Source organism: Strix aluco, chromosome 1 (assembly GCF_031877795.1).
Source record: "Strix aluco isolate bStrAlu1 chromosome 1, bStrAlu1.hap1, whole genome shotgun sequence".
Classification (NCBI taxonomy): domain Eukaryota; kingdom Metazoa; phylum Chordata; class Aves; order Strigiformes; family Strigidae; genus Strix; species Strix aluco.
In genome coordinates, this window is record NC_133931.1 from 104,641,292 (window position 1) to 104,666,820 (window position 25,529).

Genomic DNA, 25,529 nt, shown 5'->3' on the forward strand with positions numbered 1-25,529 from the left:
AAGGGCCCACGGCAGGAAGGGCCCACGGGCGTGCCCACGGAAGGAAGGAAGTGCCCACGGAATTGCTGGCAGAACTGCCGGCACGGAGCCGTCTGGTAGTGAAGGGGTTAAGGGGGCCCAGAGCGGCGGGGCCCGCCCGCCGCCGCCACCGGAGCTGGGCACGGGCAGCGAGGGGACGGCTGCCGGGGGCTGCCGGGGGCTGCCGGGGGCTCCTCCACCTGCGGTAGGAGCGAGCTGTGAAAGAAACATCGGCAGAAAGCAACCAGCCGTGGTTAATTCTTTGGTCGTTATCCAGGTAATTAGTTTTCCCCTATAGAGAAGTCCGTGGGAGGAATTTATTCTGCATAACGCATGCTATTACCTTTTAAAACGGAGGTAGGAAGAATTATGTAGGTTTAGTTTGCTCTGATTTGGCCAAGTCCGAAGTGGTACAGCAGTGCCAGTCAACAAACGTGCAAGTAAGTCATCAGTCAAGCTCCACAAAAGAAGTAAGGCCAGCTTCAGTCAGCACGGAAGTTAATACTCAAGTAGTCCTTTTTATTTGCCCACTTGTCTCAATCTGAGTCATATTTTCAAAGTTTTCTTAGCAATGCGAGGACCAGAACTTAGTACACGTATGTTATATTAGTGTGTTACATGTCATATACATGGAAGCAGATAATCTTCTAAAGTAGAAAATCTGAGGAGAGACAGCTTTTTTTTTTTTTTTTTTTTTTAAGAAAAGAGTGTTAGTGATTCAGCAGATGATACTAGTCCAAAACCAAAATTGTCATATCCTTAACAGGTGTTACATTTAGCACACTGGACAAGACATCTGATAACTGAATAATTATGTTCAGAAGCAAAGCATTCAGTCTGTTAAAACTGATTCCCTTGATGCCTGGCCAGTCAAATTTGGCTTATAAATACATTCATCCAGCTATTGCTTCTCACGGACATCGCTGTCACAGGAGAAGTATGGATTACAGACAGGGGTACAAGACATGCCCACGTAGTGCTGAAGGACAAACAATAAGTGCTCCTCAGACCAAGGTTGGTATCGGAATAGCCCCCCTTCCCTCTGCAAAGTTCCTTTAAGTGTTTTTAGTTTACTGCTATCTCTCAATTTTTTAAGATTATACTAGCAGATTATACTAGCACTAGCAGAACCCCAGTTCTTGAACCAAAGCTGCAGTGTGTTAATGGTTCATACGCACATCAAACATAGCTGAAATTGTGGCAGACTCAGCATATCCACAGTAATGAAAAGATTAATTACACGCGACTAGCCTGTTTCTAGTCCACCATCTGGTTTGTTTAAAGCTAAACCGGCTCTCGCTGTGCTGCACTGTGGCTTCCTCATGGATCACCTTTCTGCTTGTGAAGTTTAGGAAGTGCTTCTAAAATGAATATGGGTCTGACTCTGACCTTCATGAGTGGTGTATTGTATCAGAGGAGAAAGTGGTGATGAGAGCAAATAGTGTAATGCAGTGCTGCCTTACTGACATCTGCCAGTCAGTTGATCATATCAGGCACCCAGTTTTCCATCCCTTAACAGCATAAGGTTTAGTTGCTGTCCAGTCTAAGTAAGTTGCTGCAGGAGCATCAGGTTGTGATCATCAGGAAGCTGGACAATGCTGTCACAATATGACATCAAATCTTATCTTTTATTCTATGTGTTATTCATTCTGGAGGACAAATCCAGTTTATCCTTCTAACGTCATGTTGTGTGATACTCTTAAGAAATATACAGACTACAGCTGGGGAAATTTGCACAATTTTCACAACCATATGGGGCTGGCAGAGTTCAAAATACTTCAGTTGACAAGAAATAGATTTGATATATATTTAAGAACACGGTATCCCTTTGCAATATGGTTGCACTATTCATCTCATGGCTTTGTTTACTGCTGTTCAGAACCAGTTAGTGTTATCAGAGACACTGTTCATGGTGAACTGCAGATCTGTCCTAACATGGAGGCCCCTTCTAGCCCCTGTACAGCAGCAGACTGGAACTGAGGCAGAAATGCAGGTCAAGGCCAGGGTAAAGCAGTATTACTGGTGTCGAGATTGGAAGCATATAATAGCTGCAGTTGCGATAAGCCTGAGTTGTTTGCTCAGGACAAGGGTAAATACAGTTTGTCAGAAACTTCCAATCTGCATTGATGCCTTTTTGTCACAGGTTTGAATTCTGGTTACTCACTGAAGGCTCGTGTGAGAGGACTGAAGCAGCAGGAAATCTCTGCCCAGCACTGTCTGCCCAGAATAAATCAGCATACTGCTGTGGAAAATTGTTCTGACGCAGTTAGCACAATGCCAGGTTTTCTGGACCCAAGTCTAGGACACAGTATGGGATGGAGACCTAAAGCGAGTGGTACACAGCAAACAGAAGTGTAGGAAATTAGACAAGACTGTTGTTAAGACATGCAGGAAATTTTCAGCTACCATTTTTGTTGAAAAGGGCTGCTTCTAATTAGGCGTGTGGCTCTCTGTGAAGCCCCATCTTATTGCAGGATACAATACATTTGCATGAGTGTTGCAGAGAGGACTGGGCTCAGAACTGTCTGGGCAGGGGAGAAGTTCTAGTATGAAGAACTGTGTTGTCAGTACCACTGCTAGTGCTCTTCCCTGCTGATTCAGCATATAGGCATGGATGTGCTAAATTTTGCGGGAGGTAAGTTCAGGTACAGATCTGGATGTTTAAAACACTGAAGACAAGCAGTGTAGCAGCTGTCCAAGGCCCTTTATTGTGCAAATCTGTTAGACCTAAACCATTCCTGACAGATATTTGTCAGACCCATCTGAGCCTCAATGCCTCCCTACACTACCTGTGGCTTCACCAACCATAATCAGTAGGCAAGAAACTTTCAGTAACTTTCTAGTGGCTTCTGTTTCATACCACTGCTTATAGAAATGACTTTGTGAATGAGGTTGAGAAGCTACAAGATTTGTATTAAACCAATACTGATTCAGGACTAAAATGAAACTATTTGAGAAGAACACCCTGTAGGACTGGATTTAGATCTAAGGGGGTGGATATTCCTTGGTGTTATAGTCTGAATCAGCACTTAGTGAAAATACTGGGAAGTTGTCTAATGTACCATGCTAGTACCAAGTGACTGTGGATTTATTCTGTATCCTTAAAAGCAGTGTTGAGTTCCACCAGTTTCATGTTTCACCAATGTGAATTTAAATGATCACTACAGCATCACTCCTTTAAGGGTGTTCTAGACAAAGGAGTATTTCTTTTCCCCTGTTGCAGGTCATGGCAGAAGAAGAGTTGCCAGGCGTTTTGATTCTGGATATAGGAGGAACTCATGGTGTGCTAGAAAACCTTGCACCACTTTTGAAGAAACACTTTCGCCTTATCACCATGAAGGAATTTCTTGAAAACAAAAAAGAAATGAGCAAAAAAATCCAATCTGTCTTCGTGTTTGAGTGCAGGCCAACTGTTGACCGGGAGCTTCTAGAAAGCCTGCCTAATTTAAAGGTAATTGGAAACTCTGGGGTTGGAGTCGATCACTTAGACTTGAAAATGATTTCCAACTTTGGCGTAAAAGTGACCAACACCCCACATGCCGTGGCAGACTCAACAGCAGACATAGGAATGGCCTTGATGCTGGCCTCTGCCAGAAGACTAGTAGAAGGTAATGTTTTAAATTTTCCTGGATCTTAGCTACTTCTTTGGCATATCTCACTTGATGATCTGTCTGAATCAATATTTGGGATGCTTTTAAAGGGAAAAAAATTTCTGAGAACTCCCATTTTCAGAGGCCTCTTCTTTTCCTATGTCTCCTTTCTTTTTAAGGCAATGGTGACAAGAGTAAGGCCTTCGTCTAAATTATGCGCTTTAAAGTTACTTGTGATATCCTGTTTGGAATAATGTCTGGGGCTTAATTCTTCTCTGGCTGTTCACTGGGTGGGTTGTTTATAGCTGTAAAAACTGCATGCAAAATACATCCAAACCAAATGTCACCACTTCTCCATTTCCCCTTAGAACAAGTGTTAGGAGCTACAGCAAAGTACAAAGCATTAATGGCCATGTCCCCACCTCTAGAGCAATAATTAGTATAACTATTCTTTTTTTTCCTGCTTCTGTAAAGAGTTTGTCTAAACTAATGGGTTGTATTTCTGCAAGAGCATCAGCACTATTATTGAAATAGCTGATAATCCTTTTGATGAGGTTATTCCAAACTGTACCACCAACATTAGTTCATGCCCTTAAAGGTAGGTCCTTTCCCCACATGCCCTTCCTACGCAATGCCTTTCAGGGGAAGGAAGGTGTCAGTAAAGGCTATCACAAGAAGTTGCCTCTGTCTTCAGCAACTAGTAGTCTTTCTGTCACTGCTGCTTCACCCCTGAGCATGAAATAACACCGCTTTCTGGGTGATGTTTTCTCACTATTGCATCTTGTTGGACCTCAAGTTCTTTGTATAACAGCTCATAGTCATCCCTGGCTGAGCTGGAATTTGCAACCTTCACCCCCATTCAAGCGGTGGGGCTGCTCTGGGTTGTGATTCAGAAGAGAAATAGTGAGATTTATCCCAGCTAAAAAGCAGTGAAGTCAATGCTTGCAGGGTGGTCAGTGCCAAAGAAACTGTTTTTGAATTTCCAAGAAAATACTCCAGCCACAGAAGAGTTAATTCCCTGAGGAGCCTTTTGTCCCAGCACAGTACCCACCCGGGAGACCCCCTGTGTTACTGTCTCCAGCCCTGGCTGCAGGGAATGACACCATCCAGGCCCTTCTATAAACTGGTCAAAATTAGGAAGGATGTTTTGTAAGGAGTGCTCCAGAGCCCTGCTGCTGTGATGGTGAGAAAGTTTTTCTTTCCCCCAAACCTACTTTTGTGGTCAGTTTGTACCCATTTAGTATGTATTTACACTCAGGCTGCCAGATTGCGGTTTCTCCAGACACAAAGTGTTTTGCTGTTGACTGGCTGGGAGTGGAAGTAACCAGAGCAACGCTTGGGATCGTCGGGATGGGCAGCATTGGGTACAAAGTGGCTCAGAGAGCCAGAGCCTTCAACATGAGGATCCTGTACCATAACAGGAACCGGAGGTAAAAATGACTGGTTTCTGCATGTGATTAGTCAGGGGAAAGTGACAGAAACCACAGCTCTGCTCTGTGTCCCTGGTCTTCCTAGGCACTTGTGACAGTTGTAAGCAGCATGAGGAGCACCAGCATGCTGCCGCTTCCTCTCTTTGGCTCCCTACTGTTCCCCTTGAGAAGCAGCTCCCCCTCGCCTCCGGCGCTCGCTCTGCCCTGGTTAGCTACTAGCACTTCGGAACAAGGGCTGTGTAACCTTTCTGAAGATGTTATCAGAGCAAACCAGGCCTTGTGCCCTCACTGTGTCCCCTGTCCTGCCAGACTCTTCTTCAGGCTTCTGGCAGCATCCCTGGCCCACCCAGCCAGCCATCCCTCTCCTCAGCCCAGCCAGACCACTCATCACACCAGCACCAATTACAAGGGTCTTAACTTCTCTTAGTTTTATAGTTCCCTTTCTTTCAGACTTCACTTCCCCTTCATTTCTTTTCCACTCCAAGTCCTAACTCACATGTCAGGCAAGGAGAGACTCTACAGGGATTGGCATAGACGCAGGAGAGAAGAGTGGGGTCTGACTGCATCCTCAGCCTCCTATACCTAATACTGTCTATGTGCTTTGCTTTCACACATATGTCACTCCTTCAGGGTCCCGCCGCTCCTCTAACCTCTTGCTCCCTTTAGCCCACATCCTCCCCGCCTCCCTTCCACCATTTGTACTTATCAATGTCTTTTCCTTTATCTTGGCCTCAAACCTCTCGATCTCTGTGCTGTTCCAGATCTCTCTAGGGTTGATTGATTGTTAAAGCCAGTTAGAAATAGTTGTGTCAGTTTTGGGGTGTGTGCATTTTTCCTTCAGAAGAAAGGAGGAGGAAGAGGCAGTTGGTGCCCACTACTGTGAGAAGATGGAAGACTTGCTGCAGCAATCTGACTTTGTTATGTTGGTTGTGAACCTGACTCCCGAGACTCACAAATTGATTGGGAAAAAGGAGCTGGGGCTGATGAAACCCACTGCTACTCTTATAAACATCAGCCGAGGTAGGATGATCTGAAAGCACTGTTTGTGGCTCCACAGTTAAGGTTGTGTTGATTATGTTGACATTCCCCCCTCTGACCTCAGTCTCTGATGGCCCTGTATTGTTTGAGTCATGAAGTAGCTGGCAGTCTACAAATGAATGACTGATCATAGATCAGACGCTATGTGTTCAAAGGTCCTGTAGAATTTAGGGATGCTCAGCAGATGTTCTGTTCTCTTTAGCCTTACTCTAAAGACAGCTTTTTTTTAGTGGAAATAACTGAAAGGTTTATCATCACCGATGATGAATGGGATACAAGGGAAAACAAGGGAAAACACAAGTTTCATTTGGAACAGCTATATAGAAAAGAAACATCACATGGGATTACAGATCTGTTGGAACTGAGAGAGATTATAGTTTCAGTAAACAAAGCAGAGATAAAAGAGTGGAAAGCTTGAAGAGATTAAATTATTTGTCTATAATAGTACAGGAAATCAGTGTCAAAATGGGGAAGAGACTGAAACTGGTCACATCCCAGGAAAAGCCTTATGCAGTGGACCATAATCCTCCTCTAATTAAAGATTAATAAATAAAATCTCTGTTTTGTTTGGTTAATGGTTGTTAGAAAGACATTCTACTTTCTAACAAGCTGAAGATCCTGTAATTTTTCTCACTGGACCCTGGAGACCTTTCCTCACTCACAGTTAAAAATGTGTTCATTAACTCATCATGATAGCAAGATTTCATTGCAATGCAGGTGCAGTTATTGATCAAGATGCATTGGTAGAAGCTCTCCAGAATAAGGTTATTAGGGCTGCTGCTCTGGACGTCACATACCCTGAGCCTCTGCCAAGGTAAAGAAACCTGTTTTCCACTCTATTAATCTGAAATGTTTTAAATTGTGTGCAAAAACGTGCTCATAATCTTGATCTCCATGGGGACTCTTTCTCACTGTTTAGAGCAAAACCTCAGCCTGTCTCACACAATCATAAATAAATGACAAGCTATTCACCTTTCCCACATCTGTCCGTTCTTTGCCAGCCTAACTGACAGGCAAGGCAATAAGACCAATAGAGAAGAAGACGAAATGGGTAAGCAAGCTTCCCCCAGCTTTCTGCTGGTTCTGTGCTTGTGGCCCTTTCTTCTCAACATGCCACTGCTGTTTCCTGAGGTTCATTCTTGACAACTAGCATGGAATGGCAGCAGAGTAAATTCCCTGTGTAATACATTCTGTTCTTTCTGTTTCTTACAGAGATCATCCTTTATTAAAATTAAATAACATCATCATAACCCCTCACATTGGAACGGCAACAGTCCAAGCTATCTGTATGATGGTAGAAGAAGCAATAGCAAATATGCTGGCTGTTCTCAATGGCCAACCTATTCCAAGTGAAGTGTTTCCGAAATGATGTGTGCCAGATGATATCACTAAATCTCCCGTGTATGGGAAGGCACTATTTCTTGCAGTACTACTTTTAAACTAGAAAAAAAGCAACCTGTTCCTGCACTGCTCTTGTTGTCCTGTTACTGCAAAGCTGTCATCTTGCTATACTTGATCTGTACTGTTATTTACAATCCTGAAAAATAAAGTGGAACTAATAAAAGGGATCTGTTTGAAGCTTTTAAACTGCACTTTGATATCTTCAATCCATTATTTCAATGAATACCTGTGTTCTCTTCCCAGTACTTGCTGCAACATAATGATAAGCAAGTACACCAAGCAGTTTGTGTAACACTCCCAAATATATTAAAGGTGAATTGACCATTAATTCCCTGCAGAAATTTGACTGTATCCTGAAACACTTTGCAGCCAATATTGTAATATTCTATTTTTATATCAAAACACTGAAGAAAGCAGACTTCTTTGAAATGGTCGTAGTCCTACAGTTTTCTAATGTAAGAAGAGCTCTGCTTCATCTACATGTTAAATCAAAGCCAAGCCAATCATTGAAAAAGTATCTTTTATTTTCCCAAGGGGATCCTTTGAAAACGAAAGTAAAACCCAAGCGAATTAGTTCCTCCATGCAGACAAAAATGATGTTTTTATCTTGACTGGCCATGAAGCAATGGTCTACCACTGAAATCACATGGGTGAGGCACAGTCTAAAGAAGAATTAGTGATCAGTCCTAACTTGCAGCCCAGGGCCAAGCTTTTTCATACGTTCTCTTTTCTATGAGCAAGCAACAAAGTCAGAAAACTCAGTAAAATATTTGTCACCTCCATAAAATCAGGGAGCCTTTCCAGTATTTTGCAATATGCTCAGGCTTCTCGAAGAGATGGTAGAATGAAGTTTTAGCACAGGAAGTGTTGACAGGCCAAGAGTTAGACATTTGGCTGCACATAGTGAAATACTACTAACAAGACAACGGTAAGAACTGCAATAACAGGACAACAGCAATAGGGGATTCCAAGATCTTCAGCCCTTTAGTAGCTCTCCATGCAGCTCTTCCCAAAATTCCTATGGAAAATCAATGGTAGCTGTGAATAGTCTAATTAAAAGAAAAAAAAAGCTGTCAATTCACAGACCCTCTGGGAGCTACAAACAGATGGTCAGTGATTCCTGAAAAAACCCCCCATGTTTTAATTTGAGTTCATAAGCCCTTCTCGGAAAACACTTGCCTAAGCATCTGTTATTTTGTTAACTTGTGATAGCTTCAGGAGAAGGCACTGACGTTAAAAAGTCGCTGGTGTCTCTTCAGGATGGTAGGCTGCAAAAATCTCTGCAATGAAGCATTTAAAAATTAACCTGGTAACTCAAAGTTCATGATGAAGCTGCGCAATTTATTTTCACGAACTAGATTTGGTCCAACATTTTTCTAAACTACTTAGACGTGGTAATTTGGATTTCAGAGTAGGGAAGGAGAATTATTGCACCAGACTATTGATGGTCTGAAACTAAGTAATTAATGTGAAGTAATTGTGTGTTATGAGCCTGGTGGCAGTGATGTGAAACCTTACAGACCATGAGGGACAGAACTTGTTCAGACTTGATTATGTGAATACCTCTGTGTGTGTGTGTCTAATAGTATACTTAAAAGAGCTGCTTTCTTGTCTTGGTTTGTTCGCCTCCCTATCTAAATTCGTGGTTTATAAGATCTCTTGTTGTAGATATCATGAACAGGACATGAAAGTGATTATTCTTTAAAATGTCTGGAAGTAATTATATGTCTTTCTTCTGACATTTTGTGTCTTTCTTCTTTGTGCAGATCATGGGAGGAGGAGAGCTACCTGGGCTTTTGGTAAATGAAATTGGTGGCATACATGGGATACTGCATGGCCATGTGGCGCTCCTGAAGAAACATTTCTACCTCATCACCATGAAGGAGTTTCTTGAAAACAGAAAACATATGAGTAAAAAGGTCCAAGCGATCTATTTGTGGTGGCACAAACCAATAATCGACCGAGAGCTCCTCCAGAGCCTGCCCAACTTGAAAGTGATTGCGAATTCAGGAGTAGGGATGGATCACCTGGACTTGAAACTTGTAGCTAGCTTTGGTGTGAAGATGGCTAATGCTCCATATGCTGTTTCCAGCAGCACAGCAGATACTGGGATGGCTTTGCTGCTGGCATCTGCTAGAAGACTAGTGGAAGGTAACATCTCAATTCTTTTGTGGCTTCTAAAATTTGTACAAAATTTACCTACCATTAACTTGACTTTTCCTAGAGTTATCTGTAGTGCACATAGTTTCACATAAAATGTGAAAATCTAAATATGTTGGGTTGGCAAATAGAATAGTTGGTACTTTCATATATTTTATATATCATAAATATATCTAAATTATTACATTATACACAAACATACATAACATATATTTCAATGAGGTATAAATAAAATGCTGTGAGTATAGTTTTCCCAGGTCACCAGCCTGAGTTGAAAATGCTTGAGCAGAATCTAATCACATTCAATTCAAATACAACTTTTTGCTTTATGAACCAAGTGGTCTTAGCAGCTGGAATTTAGTTTTTAGAATAAATACGGCTGTAGACTTAGTTTAATAGTTTCAGATGAACAACACACTGAAGTTTGCTTCCTACGTATAAAAACTTTAAATTTCGTTGCTTTCTTCAGCAACACATTTTCAGTGACTATGACATTTGGCTGATGTAAGACGTGCTTCTTGATGTGATAGTATTACAGTGCTATTGACCAAAAGTGGGGGATGCCAAAGATCAGACGATTGCTGCAATCACAGGCTGGCAGAAGAAATTAGAGTGTGGGAGGCAACAATGGAGCAGAATAAGGGTATATGCCGGAAGCTGGGGCTGAAAGACACATGGCCTTATTCTCAGGGACTGAAATGGATTGGTGGGTAATTTAAGGAACATTAGAGAGCAACAAGGCAACCTGCTCCTGCTTCTGCTAGTAGCATCCTTTCTAGTTTCTTCCACAGTTTTTTCTTGCCATTTCCCCAGAGAGACCTACCCTTGGCTTGGTTGAAATGCCTCCTGTTTCAAGAAAAGATCTTCCAGATTTATCCGATTGAATTTACCAGCCATTAATTTGCCAGCTGTACCACAGGATTCATAGAAACTCAAAGGAGACTTGTCTCCCACTAAATCTGTTTTTACCTCACAAGGAGGAGACAGATTAAAAGGGAAATTAATTTCTTCTTCCCATCTACATAAACTATCCCTGGTGGCATTTCTGATAGCTCTGCCCTGGCATAACTGAGTTTTATCCTGAGGCATTTTTTGATACTTTCACAATATTCTGCTTATGTTTCAGAAGAGTTGGCAGTATCAAGACTGAAATACCAGAAGCCTGTCACCTTGCTAGCAGACTATTAAGTGCTGTCTCTGTGCATATAAGTGTATTTTCTGTCCAGAACTATCTAAAATTTTTTCAGGTTTAACAGATAATTATGGAAATTACTGAGTAGTGATTTTTAAAGAAGTCACACTTTTCTTTCCAAGGAGAGTGGCAGAAGTGAACAGGAAACCTATTCTTATTCTAAACAGCAAAACCAACACCTGGTGTTATTCTCCACATAAAAGTTCCAAACTCTGTAGTGTTACTGGCAATAATTATTTTTATAGTTGAACAGGGCAATATTTTAATGAGTCTAAAGCAGTAAAAGAATTTTTAGGGGAGATTACATCAGAAGACTTTTTGGAGTATGGTGAGAATAAATGGGAATGTCACAAGTGGCAGGGAGAGATGATATATTAGGGAGTCACCTAGGACATTACCAAAACCATTGCTATTTAAAATTGTGTGTTTGTAACCGTTAGAAGTGTGCTACAGTAGCACAACAAGCCCAGACTTTTTTGCCTTGCTCCTCTGTGTTGGACCCCATTCATTTTTCATATTGGAGTGTTTTTCTTGCAGGCTATCATGTTGCAATTTCTCCAGGTATGGAGTACTGTGAAGCTGATTTACTGGGAGTTGAAGTTACCGGAGCTACTCTGGGGATCATTGGCATGGGCAGCATTGGGTATAAGATTGCTCTGAGAGCCAAAGCATTTGAAATGAACATTTTGTACCACAACAGGACACGGAGGTAAAGATATGTCTTGACCCTAATTACAACAGAAACTCTTTTAGATAGTCAGTATTTCCTTTCTAAGGAATTATGTCAGGAATATAGCAAGAAATGAGGGAACAGGGCCAAAATTAAAACAAAAGGAAGAAAAAAGAACGGTTGCCTCAAATCAGTCTTGTAAAAAATTATTTGAGGATTAAACACTTGGAAACTTAATTTAGGTTTTATATCAGAAATTCCAAGGTTTCCTGGAGATGTGAACAGAAAAAGGAAGACCAAGCTTATACCTTTTTTATTCTTATCATATCTTACTATAGTGACACGTAACTCTGCCTTTTGTTTATTTTTTTCCCCATATTTTGAAGGTCAGGATTGATCTTGTTGAAACTCTGAATGACTGGAAACATATACTTGGCACAATATGAAAACTGATTAGCTTGAGAGCTGTTCTTGAGAAAACCTTGTTTCTCTTCAAACCAGTGGGAATTTTGCCAAGTATTTAACTGGATTTCACTCGTTATTTCTAGCTCCTCCTAGCTTGTGTATCTGGGAATCTGATCCTTGTTAGAGATTCAGCACAGGGGCTCTTCAGTGTAAAGGTGGGAAAGATCCCCATGTACAACTCAAGGCTGTTGCAATCAGGCAAGGTGCAACCAACAATCAGAACAAACATGCTATAAACCATGATCTGCCCTGAGACAACTTTACTCCTCCCTGACTGAAGGGAGAAGCTGCAGTGCTACTACATGTGGCTTCTAGTAATTTTCTCCTTATGCAGACTGCAGAAGGAGAGTTACTGCTCTAGCTAGCCCTAACCAAATCACAAGCCTGGATGAGGCCAGAAATTTCTATCTTTCCTTGGCATTCCTGTTACTTCAGAAATTATAAAAACAGCTGAGCAAACTCACATTTTAAAAAGTACTACTGAACACCTTCCTTAAGATCTTTCAGAATTTCTTCATAAATGACAAAAAGCAGAAAATAAGGTACAACTCTTTTTTGTTCTTTTCTGTGGATCATCACTAACTCCCTTTGTTTAATATTTTTCATTCTTTAAAGTAGTATTTATGTAAGAGTGCTGTGATGCATAATCAATGCACAGTGCATCAGAAATTAAAAACCTGCTTATTTTAAAGTACATTTACACTTCAAGTTTATGTGCTGAAGTGAGATACGCTCTGTATTCTGCAAAACTGGCTGTAGTTCCAGTCTGTTCTGTAATCTCTGATTGTTGACCTGGACACTGAAAGAAAACAGTGAAATGCATGCATTAGGAGACACATGCTGCAAAGTTACACTGAAGTTATTTTCTTAGTGTGACTTCTTTCTTTAGTTCTAGATTAGGGAGGAGATAATTCAAAGCCATTCTCTTGCAATTGGGAGCAGATGATTGTACACACAATCTCCTATCATTGTTTCTTTAGTTCCCAAAGTTCAGGCAGCTAAATTTACAAAGAACAGGAGAAATGGCAAGTATTTTTTTTTTATTGTGAAAATTTCAAACTAAAAATCTCTCTCTACTTTGGTAACTTTTTGTGTTGAACACCTTAATTTGTGAAAGTCCTGGGACAGTCAGGAGCCTGCCAAAGAGCTGCCTTGCTGATTCCACTCATTAGAAAATGACAGGCTCACTGGAGGATGCCAACAGGATGAGGACCACCAGCACGTTCAGAGCTCACAGGCATGAGTTCTGGTGAATACCACTACTCTGTTTTGAACAATCACTGCATCCTGTGAGGTGCAGCTTCCTCACAGGGGATCCTGGAGACTGGACCATGTGGTGCCATCTGTTCCAGTGCTTGGTCCTAGTTGACTTGCAGACTTTAAAGAAGTCCCTTGACCCTGCGCTGCAGTGGATGAGAGGCCGGCATGTTATCCATCCCCTGCTATAGGGCTTGAAGCCCTCCAGAAGGGCCTAAACAGACAACTGAGACTAAATTCACCTTTGTTTGACACCTGTTTGCTACATGAATGTGATAATCAGATCCTTTAGTTTGCATACCAGTGACACCACTGAAGAAAATATTTTCATGACTGATGCCCTGAAATACAGTATGATCCTTTTTTCCCCACCAGGAAGGAGCAAGAGGAGCAAGCTGTTGGTGCTACTTACTGCGAAAAGATAGACAGCTTGCTCCAGCAGGCAGATTTTGTGATGGTGGTGGTGAGCCTGACACCTCAGACACACAAGCTGATTGGGAAAAGAGAGATGGAGCTGATGAAACCCACAGCTACTCTCATTAACATCAGCCGAGGTACCATCCAGAAGCATTGACTGGCCTGACCAGAAAGTATGAGCCAGCTCCTGTTGTGTTACATGCAGCACCATGCTGCATCCACCACACAGCTGGTGCATACATGGAGGACAGATCAGGCATGGTGAAAATTCCTCTCTTCCCTTCTATTATCTTCACTCTCAGATCATTACCTGCAAATGGCACTCAGAGACACTCTTATTCCAAACCAGGTGCAGTAGTTGACCAAGAGGCGCTGGTGACAGCTCTGCAGACTGGTGTTATCAGGGCCGCAGCTTTGGATGTCACCTACCCGGAACCACTGCCCAGGTTGCCATCTCTGCTTATTTCTCAGAAACCATGCCAGAGCCCCACCAGAGGCAGGAGGCATCCCTGCAGCAGGCAGGGGGGGATCTGTCAGAGGCAGCCCCACCACTGCCTCTGGCTAGAGGTTTGTGTAAAAGTGCCATGAATACAAATGGGATGCAGCCCAGATGTTGGGTCTGCTAACAGGCCAAAGAGAAGCCTGGGCGCCAGGAAACAGCAGGAGGGGGCTTGTGTTCGGAGGGGAGCACTAAACCCCCTCCACAGAATCACCATATGAAGCTGCAGCAGTGCTTCACTTACAAATTGCTTTATCTGAAGGTGCAACTGGCATGAATGGGTGGAAGCTGCTTGAATCATCCCTTCTTAGATCTATTGCATTGCCCCGAGGTTTCCCTCCCACAGGCTTGTTTCCCCAGTACAAGGCTGAAGTACTGCAGAGCTCTTGGGCACAGAAGCTACTTAGCTTCTGTAAAAAGACACCTCTACCAGAATGATGCCTCATGGAGTTGACTGTGCTGGCTAGATTTTGGGTTGGGGGGAGTTTGGTATTGTTATGTCTGTGTGCCAGGACATCATTGTCCATTACCTGAATTGCATAACTACAGCTCAGACCACTACATAGGGTTAATGTGTCAGGAGGGCTTAATCTTCTCTTCTGACATAGTTCAAATTGCTGCCTAATGGTGAAACTCTGTTTCTGGACAAAAGAGCACAGTATAAACTCTTAATGTGTCCTTTTAATGTCCAAAATTACTTGAACACAGATGATCAGCTTCTGTGGATGTAAGTGGGACTTGTAAAGCTATATTAAATTAACTTTATATTTAAATACAGTGCAAAAGCCAAAGTAAGACTCCTCTTTATTTGGATGAAGAACAGTAGGTAACTTAACTATCTCTTTTTTTCATTTCTTCCAGAGATCATACATTGTTAAAACTAAAGAATGTCATTATAACGCCTCACCTCGGCATTAAAACAGACAAGGCCACCTACATGATAACAGAGGAAGCAGTTGAAAATATACTAGCAGCTCTTAATGGTCTCCCCATACCCAGTGAAGTGCTCCCTAGCTGATATGCAAAAGGTTATTACAGCTCTTTTTATTCTTCTCTTTCCCCCCATCAGCTCTAAAGGTGTTTATTCTTATGTTTTCCCCATTAAGAGAAGACTATTCCAAGTAGACACTGAACGCTCTAGCTTGGGCTCACATGTCATTAGAAAGCACCTTTTACATTTTAATTTCCTTGCAAATTGGAGGAATACATTACTTTTCACTTCTAACCATAGATAGATGCATGCAGGCTTTAAGTGGCTCTGGGAAAAAACAACTTCTGATTGCCAATGCACTTCTTGCTAGGTTCCCTAGTCTGAAAGAAAATGTAATTTTAGATTACATAATTCACTTTGTTCCCATTCTATTAGCTATCAAAACCAACAAAGCCAGCTACCTGGCTAGAAATATTACTGACTTTCCATATGGAAGTCTTCATTTAAACTAGCTCCTGAGACACAAAATGCTGAGGCAAGAGTCAGTTTTCAGAAAAGAACTCAGAATCACTTATTTAAAGCAGACTGGATTTTAGAAGATAATTTAAAGCACTAGCACTAAGTAAAATTAGTCTTCAAGATGAACATGTTACTATATTTGTAATACCAAATTTATGTGCAGTCTACCTCCAGATTTTCAACTTTGAGCAAATATTTGGAAGAACACTTGGAGCCCTCTAAGCCCGCAGCACCATTCTGTAAATTAGTGGGAACACAAAAGTCTATAAAAACACATGCATCATTAAGATCCAAATCTCTACCTTTTCCTTGTATCATTGCTTCTAGACATTCGCAAGAATAATTATATTTGAAACTGGGAGCTTCACTATTGTAAAGAGAAAAAGATACTCTGACAAATTGTTTTTATTACTGCAATTATTATTATAGAAAAAAACCCCAAATCCCATGGCTTTCCTCCGCTAGAAATAGCACCTATTTTGCAATTAACTGTTCAAATTCCACAGGAAGAGGATCTCTTTAAATAGAAGAATGCTCATCTACCTCACTATAGTTTTAGAGGAAACAGTTTGCTATACTCTCAGTTGTCTTTATGTACTCTCTGTTCTCGTAATACAAGTCCAAAAGATAAATAAACCAATACACAACTCAAAGTGGCAGTGCTATGCCTTTTATTATATAGTATGCTGTTATGAATAGTATGAGTATTTAATCTATCAGTAAAATTTATAGCAAAATTCCCATTAACTGCAGCTAGGATTTTGCTTGTAGTCTCATGCATCTTTACAGAGCCATTTCCACTTCCTTTTTCTTGCAGAAGGTTGTCACTGGTGCTTGCCAAACGACACTTCCTTCCACCAGTTTAACATAGGATGTTACCAACTTTTGCAGCTCAGGGGAACAACACTGCAGATTTTCAGGAGCAGTAAGTCGGCAGGCAAGAATTTCAAGAGTGTCCCAGGTACCTCCCTGTTCTCTGAGGTACAAGCGCCCAGTATGCCTTTCATTGTTGCCTGTATGACCTTGAAAAAATAAGTTATATATTCTTTCAAAATAAAAGGCTAAGCAATAAATTACTGAGCTGAAAACAAAGCTACAAGAAGCTAAAACAGCAGAGAGAAAAAAAACCTTTTTGTTAGATCAATATCCTAAAACTGGAAAAAACACAAGGTTTTGCATAAGCAAACTTTTCCCCAGACGTGAAGCAGCAAACATAAAATCAGATACAGTACTTCATTTCACTTCTACATAAACCAATAGAACATGCTTGGCATTTACTTAGAGTTTTATTTCTGCTTTTGCAGATATTTCAAGAATCTGGGCTGATTAGTTACAGAGGTGCTCCCTGCCAGTGGGGTGCTTTAGACAGGAAGACACAGTGCTAGACAAGAGGATACCTGTCAGTCATTGGAGTGATGGGTTGACTCACACACAATGCCTAATGACTTGGCATTCCACAGACTGGAAATCATCACCTGAAGGACATCTTCCCAAAATGTCTTCAGGAACCTCTCTTTTCAAATTACATTGCTAAAAATGGCCCTTTGTTTTCTGCCTTTCCTCAATCTATAAATATTTATTGAATGGTCTCAAATTAACTGACATACAGTTAAGGAAACTTTCCCGTGCTTACTAGATGCTGTTTCCCATCTCTGCTGTTCTAGTTAGATTGTGCTTTGGAAAACACAATACATTCAATCTTACAATTACTAAAAATGGATCAAAAAATGCAGTGGCCACCTGAACAAAGAGATGATCCATTACAGTTACTCTGGTGATTCAGATTTGTTTGAAACATTTTGACACACAAACAGTTGATGATCTGGAATAAAGTGCTGCTATAGTAGTCTAGTGGGAAAGCTGGCCTTACCTACGGCAAACAGATGGGTTAGTGATAACATTTTATGATGGTGAAAACAAATGCATCGCTTGGGTTGGCCTTGCCTGAAGCAACAAACTCAGGAACATAAATCTCCTGCCTCTGCTTTTTTTGTCCTATGAATCCTGGTCACATATAATATTGCTTTATAACACATAATATAGACCATTATCCAGTTTCATGCTTAAGATAGTCTATACATCCCACCTGGGAAATGTATAACATTATACAAAAGTACAAAAGTCTTTTAGGCTAACGTAATACTTCAAAAGTCTAATCCTAAGAAACAATTATTATGCAGACATCAATACTTGCCCTGCAGTATTACATGGACACCAATGGGAATATTTAACAATGGGAACGAAGTTCACAAACTGTGCAATACTTCTCTCCCCGTACCCACAGACATTATTAATTTCAGAGAACTTTGTCACAATGCTGGTATAATAGATCCCTTTCTATGATAGAAAACTGCACACTGCAATACTATGTAATTCAGCTTTACACACTACATGAGGTCTATATGGTACTTTACAAATTAAATCTACTTAAAACATGATAGTGCACTGGTGCAACACTCTCATCTTGTTTTACCTTAATCTGACTTAGTTTATGGTAACTGTTGTTTGGTTGCTGCTCACGCTCTACTCTGTGACATTCTGTGTCCTAGTAATTTGAACAGCTCTCCTACAGGTATATATCAGCCCTGAACCATAACTTGAAAATTAGATGTTCAAGTTACACGGACTTTGAGGCCATCTGATTCTCTCCACATCTAACCACATAATACACCCATTTTCTTGACATTTGATATGTATGTCACAGATGTTTCCTTCAGAAAGAGTAACATTCCTTTGACTATTATTTTTTTTTGGCTCCTGACTAGTTGCTTCATCTTGTTCATTCAGAATTGCTGATTTGATGTAGAAAGGGAAAAACTACCATGTTGTCCTTCCAAAGTTTATTTGTACCTTCACTACTAAAAAGTGGTAGACCTCTTTCCTTGATTCATAGCAAGAATGACTTGTGTCTTTGAGAGGAGCTTTACAATGGTCCTTTGATCTCAGGTAATGTGAGCAGTAAGTTAAAAGATCACCCATTATGCCTTATCAGCAAACTTGAAAGCAGCTGATGTAAAACTGAATGTGTAAGCATTTTAGGGTCTGTTGTTTTTTTAAAATTCAAGTAGACTTAACTAAGAATCCAGTTAATATGCTATAACTTCATCTTGCTAGTTAATGAATTTTTGCTTTAAAGTTTAACTGCCTGAACTTGAAATCCAAATTATTTCAATGATTTTGAGTAAGCAAATGATACTCAAAAATCATCACCAGGATAACAAGAACAATTTATGGTTTTGTATAATTATTACAGCATTTTATTATACTTTATCTTTTCATCAGTCATTTTATAGAGGATTTGGTGTTATACTTGACTGCATTAATGCTCAGCATATCAAAATGCGTTTGGCAGAATTCAAGAAGACGTGATTTTTGTGATCCATTCTTTGACACAAGTCAGGAGAGACTCAGCAGTGCGCAATTGCTGGTTATTTCGTAGGGTGGAAGAAGAGAGATCCCAGGTGCTGGCAGCAGCAGTGTCCCGGCTCCTCAGCTGCTCTGACCACAGAAGCCAGGCACCCTCTCAAGTGTCTGCTGGCCACCAGCACAGCAAGGCCAATCGCCCCAGCACAGGCTTAGTGAACAGACTACTGAAGCTGTACTGGGAAGCCTCCATCACTGGGGATTTACAGTCCAAGTAACCTCATCAGGAAAATTGTCACACATTTCTTGGCTGGGATGGTCACAGGACTGCCTGTAGCCAGGATAACAGCTGCAGTGACTGTGCACCTGAGCCTGCCCCTGTTCCTTAGTTCTCCAAGAGAGGTTTTGAGGGTATTGTTAGAATCATTTAGGTTGGAGAAGACCTTCATGTGTGCAAGGAGATCTGTCACTGGTGTCTGACAGAGACAACTCTTTGTGCCACGTTAACTCATGTGCAATTTAGTGTACTGAGCAGCAGAGAGACCAGACCATAGCTGGCATTCAAAGGCAGTATGGAAAAAACCGCCTGCTTGATGTTAATGCAAAATCCCTGTTATTTTGAAATTACTAACAGCGCAGAAACACGATGCATTTTCAGAAACACACAATTATTTGTGAACACCTGTTGCTCTCTCTCTGTCGGCTCCCCCGAGGGGTTTGGGGTGCACCTGCCCCCTGCCCCGGCACCTCCTCTCCTCCCCGCTCACCCCAACCACCGGCCGGCAGAAGCAGCTCTGCGGGTGGCCGCGGGCACCTGGCCGGCGCCGCCTGGGCAGCTGCGGAGGGACGGCCCCGCTCCGCCCTCGCCCTCGCCCTCGCCCTGGCCGGTCCCGGCGGTGTGGCTGGGGCGCGGCGGCGGCGGCGAGCGAGGTGGGTGTGGGTGAGTGAGTGAGTGCTGCGAGCGGCGCCGCGGGACCCCCTGGCCCGGGACCCCGGGAGAGCCTCCGCCGGGCGGTGGCTGCCGTCCTCCTGGGGGTCCTCCGCACCTCGGCCCCCGCCACAGCCCCGGCTGTGCGTGGCCACGGCTCAACAGGAGATCGGTGGTACTGTCGGTAGGATCGGGCGTGCGGGGCACGGGGGTCTCCCGGGGTCCCTACACCCCACCCAACCGCCCGTCCTGGCTGGCAGCGGGACCAGGAGGGGATCTCGCCCGTTCCCCACCACCCTTCAGGGCCGGACCAAGCCCTGCGGCCGCCGGTCCAGCTCCTTCCCATCTCTAGACCCACCTGCAGGCTTTGCCGGGAAAACGGCAAACGCCTTCGGAAAGGGCTCAACCGGCCCCAAGCCTGTAAAACTGGCCATTGCACCGCGCTCCGGTGGCTGGGGACTGGGGGGGCGCTGGTCCCGTCAGGCTGGCGGTGCGAGAGCCCTGGAGCTTTGTTTCGGCAGCCCGGGAGCTGGGGATCAGGCCCCATATACATCTGTCTTTTCTGTACCTCTGACCCTAGGGCTGTTTCCCACGTGGGCGAGAGGCAGCGTGCGGTCTCTCGTCTTTAACCTGAGATCACAGACTTGATTCTTTCCAGAGTCAGCAGAGTGTTGTCAGGACACTGAAGGAGACTGAGGAAAAAAGAGGTAAACTTATATTCAGGAAGGAAATTGATAACTCCAAAGTTCATGATTGGTAAATTATAACTCTGTCATATTAAACAAGATTTTTCCTGAGATAATCTCATTAATGCTAATTACTTAATATGGTTGCGTAGATGGCAATCAAAGGCAGAACTCGGGAGCTAAAAGATACCCTTCCGCTCGCATGGCCTCATTCTTGAATTATCAAGACTTGGGCCTTTAAATATTGAACACTGAACAGGAGCAACATCTGGTAGGTCTTTTGTTTAAGTGTTAGCATAGCTGGTATATAAGGTTTTCTTGTCTTTTAACAAGATTATATAAAAAATTGAGCATATTTCTGAGTAACACAGGGAGAACACAAGAAAAGTTCTGCATGTGGGAGTGAATATCTTTAGCCAACTCTGTCATCAAGTGGGAAATCAGCATGTAATGGAGCCAAGCCCTGTTTTTTAAAAAAGGTGTAATGGGTCACTTAAGGACATGTCCTTTTGGTTTCTCATTGCTTTTGTAGGGCATGGAGGTTCAGGAACTGCCTTATGTGCTAATTGACTGTATAGGAGGGAGGTATGGAGTATATGAAGATCATGCTGAATTTCTGAAGAAACATTTTCATCTCATCACCATGAAAGAATATCTTGAAAACAAGAAATTTCTCAGCAAAAAGATCAGAGCTATTTATATGTGGTATCACAAACCAGTTATTAAGGAAGAGCTGCTCCAGAGCTTGCCTAACTTGAAGATAGTTGCAAGCTCTGGAGTGGGAATAGATCACTTGGACCTGAACCTCCTCTCCCGCTATGGTGTAAAAGTGTCCAACACTCCATTTGTGGTTTCCATCGACACTGCAGACTTGGGGATGGCTTTGATGCTGGCATCTTCCAGGAGACTTGTGGAAGGTAACAACTGAAATGGTTCTAGTCTTTTTGTACAAAAGGTGACTCATCAAAACATGCAGTTAGAAAGCGTGTGCTGATGCAAAGGTAAGCCTGAAAGTAGAAATACAGGAAAATACTGGAATGAGGAAAAAGTTAAGACAAATCTGTCGTGTTGACAATAACTTGCACGCAGGGCATACCATTTCCAAGCAGGCGTATCAGCAAGGTAGGTGCATTCCTTTTTCAGATAGCCCTAAATTCAGGCCTCTTCTCCCTCAGCTCATAACCACTTATTTGTTGTATTTGTTCACTGCAGCCCTGCTTTTCAAGTTTTAATAAAGGGGGATTAACAGGAGATATTTTCAAGGAGGCTTGAAACCTGTCTTTGCCAAGCTGACATGTATCTGAGTCATTACAAACAAGCTGTCCAGAAATCTGTCCACCATGTTCTGTGTTTCTTTTTCCTGCCAACTTTGGTGTATCTGCAAGATAGCTGGGAATCATATTTTGGCCTTACTGAAAGTCTTGATGGTACCACAACTGATTCATCAGTTGCACCATTCAGTATTTACAATGTAGGCACTGCCAGTGTCGTAAGCCCTGCTGATGAACCACCACGAGCAAGAAGCTGTGTTGCTGAGGTGCGTTTCAATGGTGCAATAAACTGTCCTGCAGGCAGAGATGGGCAGGTGTGTCAGGTACATCAAAGGGAGGTTGCTGCTTCGGCCTTACCTTCCTTGTCTGCCAAAGGGGGGCTGGATATGTTTCTATGCTAAGCAAGAAATCAACACCAGATGTCATGTTGACAGTGCAACATTATCCACTTCTTGTCCAGAAAGACAATAACATTACCTTACTGTTCCTGCCTTGTCTTATGATAAAAAGTAAGTAGAAAAAAAGTAACCAGATGCCAGGACATCCTTCACATGACATACTTTCTTCTTTTCCGTCTTCCAAGGTTATCAGATTGCAGTCTCCCCTGACACAGAGTATTTCCCCGCTGACTGGCTGGGGGCTGAGGTTTCTGGGGCGACCCTGGGGATTGTGGGAATGGGCACCATTGGCTACAAAGTGGCTGAGAGAGCCAAAGCCTTTGAAATGAAGATTTTGTACCACAACAGGAATCAGAGGTAAAGCTGGTTGCAGCTCCATGGAAAGTCTGTTTTGTCATTGCTTTTAAACGTTATTTGTACCTTTCACTGTCAAATTGATCTCCCGTTCTCTCTGTGTTAGGATAGGATGATGTGCTCTCTGCGCTATTGTTATTAAATATTGTGTCAGGAAACAGTGAGGGCCACAGATCGTGGCCAGGTTCACCCAAAAGTCCAAATCATCAGGCGAGCTCATGATGATAAGGCAGGGCGGAGGCCAGGCCGGGGCTGAGGGGAGCTGGAGACCATCCCTGCTGTGGCATCGCTGGGCCAGGGGCTGGCAGCACCGAGGGGAACTGTCATGAGGTCCTGGGATGTGGGGGAGCCCCGGGGGGCCAGACAGGGACAGCCAGGACTGGTGGTGCCCTCAGGGCCATGACAATAAGTCGCTGCCTTATTATTGGCTCTTTAAGTGGCAAAGTACATACACTTGCTTCAGAATGGTCATTAATTTCTCAATTTATACAGAAAGAAAGTCAAGAAGGAATGGGAGAAATCCATCTCACTGGTCTCCCCATGAGTCAGGGCTCCCTGGGCCTTCCTGTCATGTTGGTGACATTGCAATAGACTGAGGAAAGGAGAAATAGTCCGGGAGGACATAACTCCCATGACTTAGGTGAGGCAGGGACGCAGGCAGAGACATCCCGTGCTTTCAGAGCCAGATGACAATGAAGAGCCAGACTTGCCAGTCCGTTTGCTGTCTTCTAGATGAGGTGTATGTGCCCTTCACATATGCTGTGACACCCATCAGGCCCATCCCATCCTTCTCAGGTAAGAATCTGATGGGAGCCGGGCAGTACGTGCCCCAGCCTTGTCCTGACATGGATTGAATGCACAGACAGGTCCTGCAGCATGTGGTGTCAGTGAAGCATGCACAGAGCAAGACGACTGCTGCTGACACAAATTTCTGTAAGATGTAACCCCTGCCCTGTCTTGTGGGTTTCCTCAGCAATTTTTAGATGAGTTACTTTTCACAGGGAAGGGAATTCATGTCAAATATCAGTCTTGCTTTTGAGTTGGTAAAGAATCCCCGTTACAACCAGAAGCTGTGACACAAATGCTTTTATTATTTACTCAGTGCATTTACATGATACTCATTTCTTACTTCTCATCCCCACAGGTACAGTACTGCATGTTCGTGTATGGTGCACTCGCTATTGTGGGAAACAGCTTAACATTTTTCTTTACTGTTTCAGTCAGATAACTGGCTAACTGCTTTGCACTACTGAGTGAAGAAAACAATTAAGAAACCTTTTCTCTAATGGTGATTTGAACTTTATCTTGTTGCTTACTACTGGAGTTTAATTTTGGATTTTTCCCCTCAGAAACAAGGAAGAAGAAAGTGCGGTTGGAGCTATTTACTGTAAGAAGATAGATGATTTGCTCCAGCAGTCAGATTTTGTGTTGCTGTCTGTGAAGCTGACTCCACAGACACACAAACTGATTGGGAAGAGGGAGCTGGAGCTGATGAAACCCACAGCTACTCTCATTAATATCAGCAGAGGTACGGTACAGAATAAATAAAACTGCATTATGGTTTGCTGCCATAAAAAGTCCTGGGAAAAGCCACCCCTAATATAGAGTCTGTCACACTGAAATTGTCAGTAAATTCTCTGATTACTAGATTGTTTAGATGTCCACGGTCATAACTCAGCAAAACATTTAAGCATTTCCATAATTATGAGCAAGTAGGTCTCTAAAATGTTAGTGAGCTTGGAGTGTTAGAAGCCCATGTATATTTGTATAATCGCCTACTTAAGCTTTTTATTTATTTAGTGCAGTGTTGTTGCTAACATACATCAGGGTGGCACAGCCCACTCTGAAGTCTGGCACTGTACTTTGTTTTATGGTGCTATGTACTGCCTTTTAAAATTCCTGTCTGTCCGACTCTACCCAAGCTTTCTCCTCCAACTTTACCACACTCTCTGCTGCCGCTTCTGCTTTGTACACATTGCTAGCCCTGCCATTTACCTGACCACCGTGCCCAAAAAGACGGTGAGAGAACAGCACAGAATATGAAAATAGAAGTATCCTTCTTACTGTAAACCAGGTCTGGTTGTGGATCAGGACGCTTTGGTGGAAGCCCTTCAAAACAAAGTTATTAAGGCAGCTGCTCTGGATGTGACATATCCTGAACCTTTGCCAAGGTAGGACATGTATTTAGGTTAAATATGGGTGTGTGTGTGGTTCAAACTAAGACCAAGTTTGTGACCATGTGAGAAGTTACATAATTTTGTTAGCAGGAGCGCATGATGTACGTGCACTAGCCCTACTGAAACGGTGTCCCCGATCCTTCAGTCCTAGCCAAACAAAATTCACACTGACTCATCTGCAGGATTTGTTGCATAAAAAAACCCACAAGCTAGGCAGCAGTTTGAACGCCTCTGAGTATACATGGGTCCTGCAATTAGTTTTTATTTTTAATTATTATTTTAAATATTTCCCTGGCTCCCTTCAGGTGACGAAGTAACAGATGAATGCTCTGTGAGTGACTAGCTCAGTATTTCTTTTCCTTTCCCAGGGATCACCCTTTGTTAAAGCTGAAGAATGTCATAATAACTCCTCACATTGGAAGTGCCACCAAAAAGACACGCCGCCTTATGATGGAAAACATGGTGGAAAGCATACATGCGGGTCTCAGGGGTCTTCCTATCCCTAATGAAGTATTACTGTAACACGGCCTTAATTTGATGTTAATGCCATTAGTGTTTATCCTGGTGTGAGGAAACAGTAATTTGATCACTCTTCATGTAGCAATCCCATGTGTGTTATACAGATAAAACGTTATCATACATGGCTTTAATTCATTTAAATAACCGAAAGCGATGCTGTATGGAAAACTGCAGTATTTTGTTGTGAACTTCAATGAAAAACTCAAAGATTCCAGAGTTTCGCTTCGGTGTAATTTATTTTAAGTC

The 25,529-nt window shown here is 42.6% G+C and overlaps 3 protein-coding genes across 12 annotated transcripts; all 3 read left to right on the forward strand.

The window, feature by feature from the left end:
- Window positions 1–66: 66 nt before the first annotated feature.
- Window positions 67–7,668, forward strand: LOC141925494 (putative 2-ketogluconate reductase). Of its 3 annotated transcripts, none has more exons than XM_074829883.1 (7): window positions 67–295; window positions 785–1,032; window positions 3,242–3,626; window positions 4,867–5,038; window positions 5,883–6,058; window positions 6,794–6,890; window positions 7,289–7,668. In XM_074829883.1, exons 2-7 carry the CDS (start codon window positions 832–834, stop codon window positions 7,443–7,445), a joined length of 1,188 nt encoding a protein of 395 aa, XP_074685984.1. In that variant the 5' UTR covers window positions 67–295; window positions 785–831; the 3' UTR covers window positions 7,446–7,668. The 3 variants fall into 3 exon arrangements, with proteins under 3 accessions (XP_074685984.1, XP_074685973.1, XP_074685995.1); XM_074829872.1 differs by having other exon boundaries at window positions 68–295; window positions 5,880–6,058; XM_074829894.1 differs by lacking the exon at window positions 785–1,032 and having other exon boundaries at window positions 72–295; window positions 5,880–6,058.
- A 693-nt stretch (window positions 7,669–8,361) lies between these two features.
- On the forward strand, window positions 8,362–18,025 carry LOC141925499 (putative 2-ketogluconate reductase). 5 transcript variants are annotated; one of them, XM_074829918.1, is made up of 7 exons: window positions 8,363–8,924; window positions 9,244–9,628; window positions 11,367–11,538; window positions 13,597–13,775; window positions 13,988–14,084; window positions 14,999–15,165; window positions 16,405–18,025. In XM_074829918.1, exons 1-6 carry the CDS (start codon window positions 8,922–8,924, stop codon window positions 15,153–15,155), a joined length of 993 nt encoding a protein of 330 aa, XP_074686019.1. In that variant the 5' UTR covers window positions 8,363–8,921; the 3' UTR covers window positions 15,156–15,165; window positions 16,405–18,025. The 5 variants fall into 5 exon arrangements, with proteins under 5 accessions (XP_074686048.1, XP_074686019.1, XP_074686028.1 ...); XM_074829927.1 differs by having other exon boundaries at window positions 16,408–18,025; XM_074829908.1 differs by lacking the exon at window positions 16,405–18,025 and having other exon boundaries at window positions 8,364–8,924; window positions 14,999–16,238.
- Window positions 18,026–19,771: 1,746 nt separating this feature from the next.
- LOC141925513 (putative 2-ketogluconate reductase) lies at window positions 19,772–25,499 on the forward strand. 4 transcript variants are annotated; one of them, XM_074829972.1, is made up of 7 exons: window positions 19,772–19,880; window positions 20,459–20,585; window positions 21,097–21,481; window positions 22,419–22,590; window positions 23,937–24,115; window positions 24,662–24,758; window positions 25,133–25,499. In XM_074829972.1, the coding sequence occupies exons 3-7, from the start codon at window positions 21,100–21,102 to the stop codon at window positions 25,284–25,286; spliced, it is 984 nt and encodes a 327-aa protein (XP_074686073.1). In that variant the 5' UTR covers window positions 19,772–19,880; window positions 20,459–20,585; window positions 21,097–21,099; the 3' UTR covers window positions 25,287–25,499. The 4 variants fall into 4 exon arrangements, with proteins under 4 accessions (XP_074686073.1, XP_074686079.1, XP_074686067.1 ...); XM_074829978.1 differs by having other exon boundaries at window positions 19,862–19,880; window positions 20,537–20,585; XM_074829966.1 differs by lacking the exon at window positions 19,772–19,880 and adding an exon at window positions 19,947–20,062.
- The last annotated feature ends 30 nt before the right edge of the window (window positions 25,500–25,529 follow it).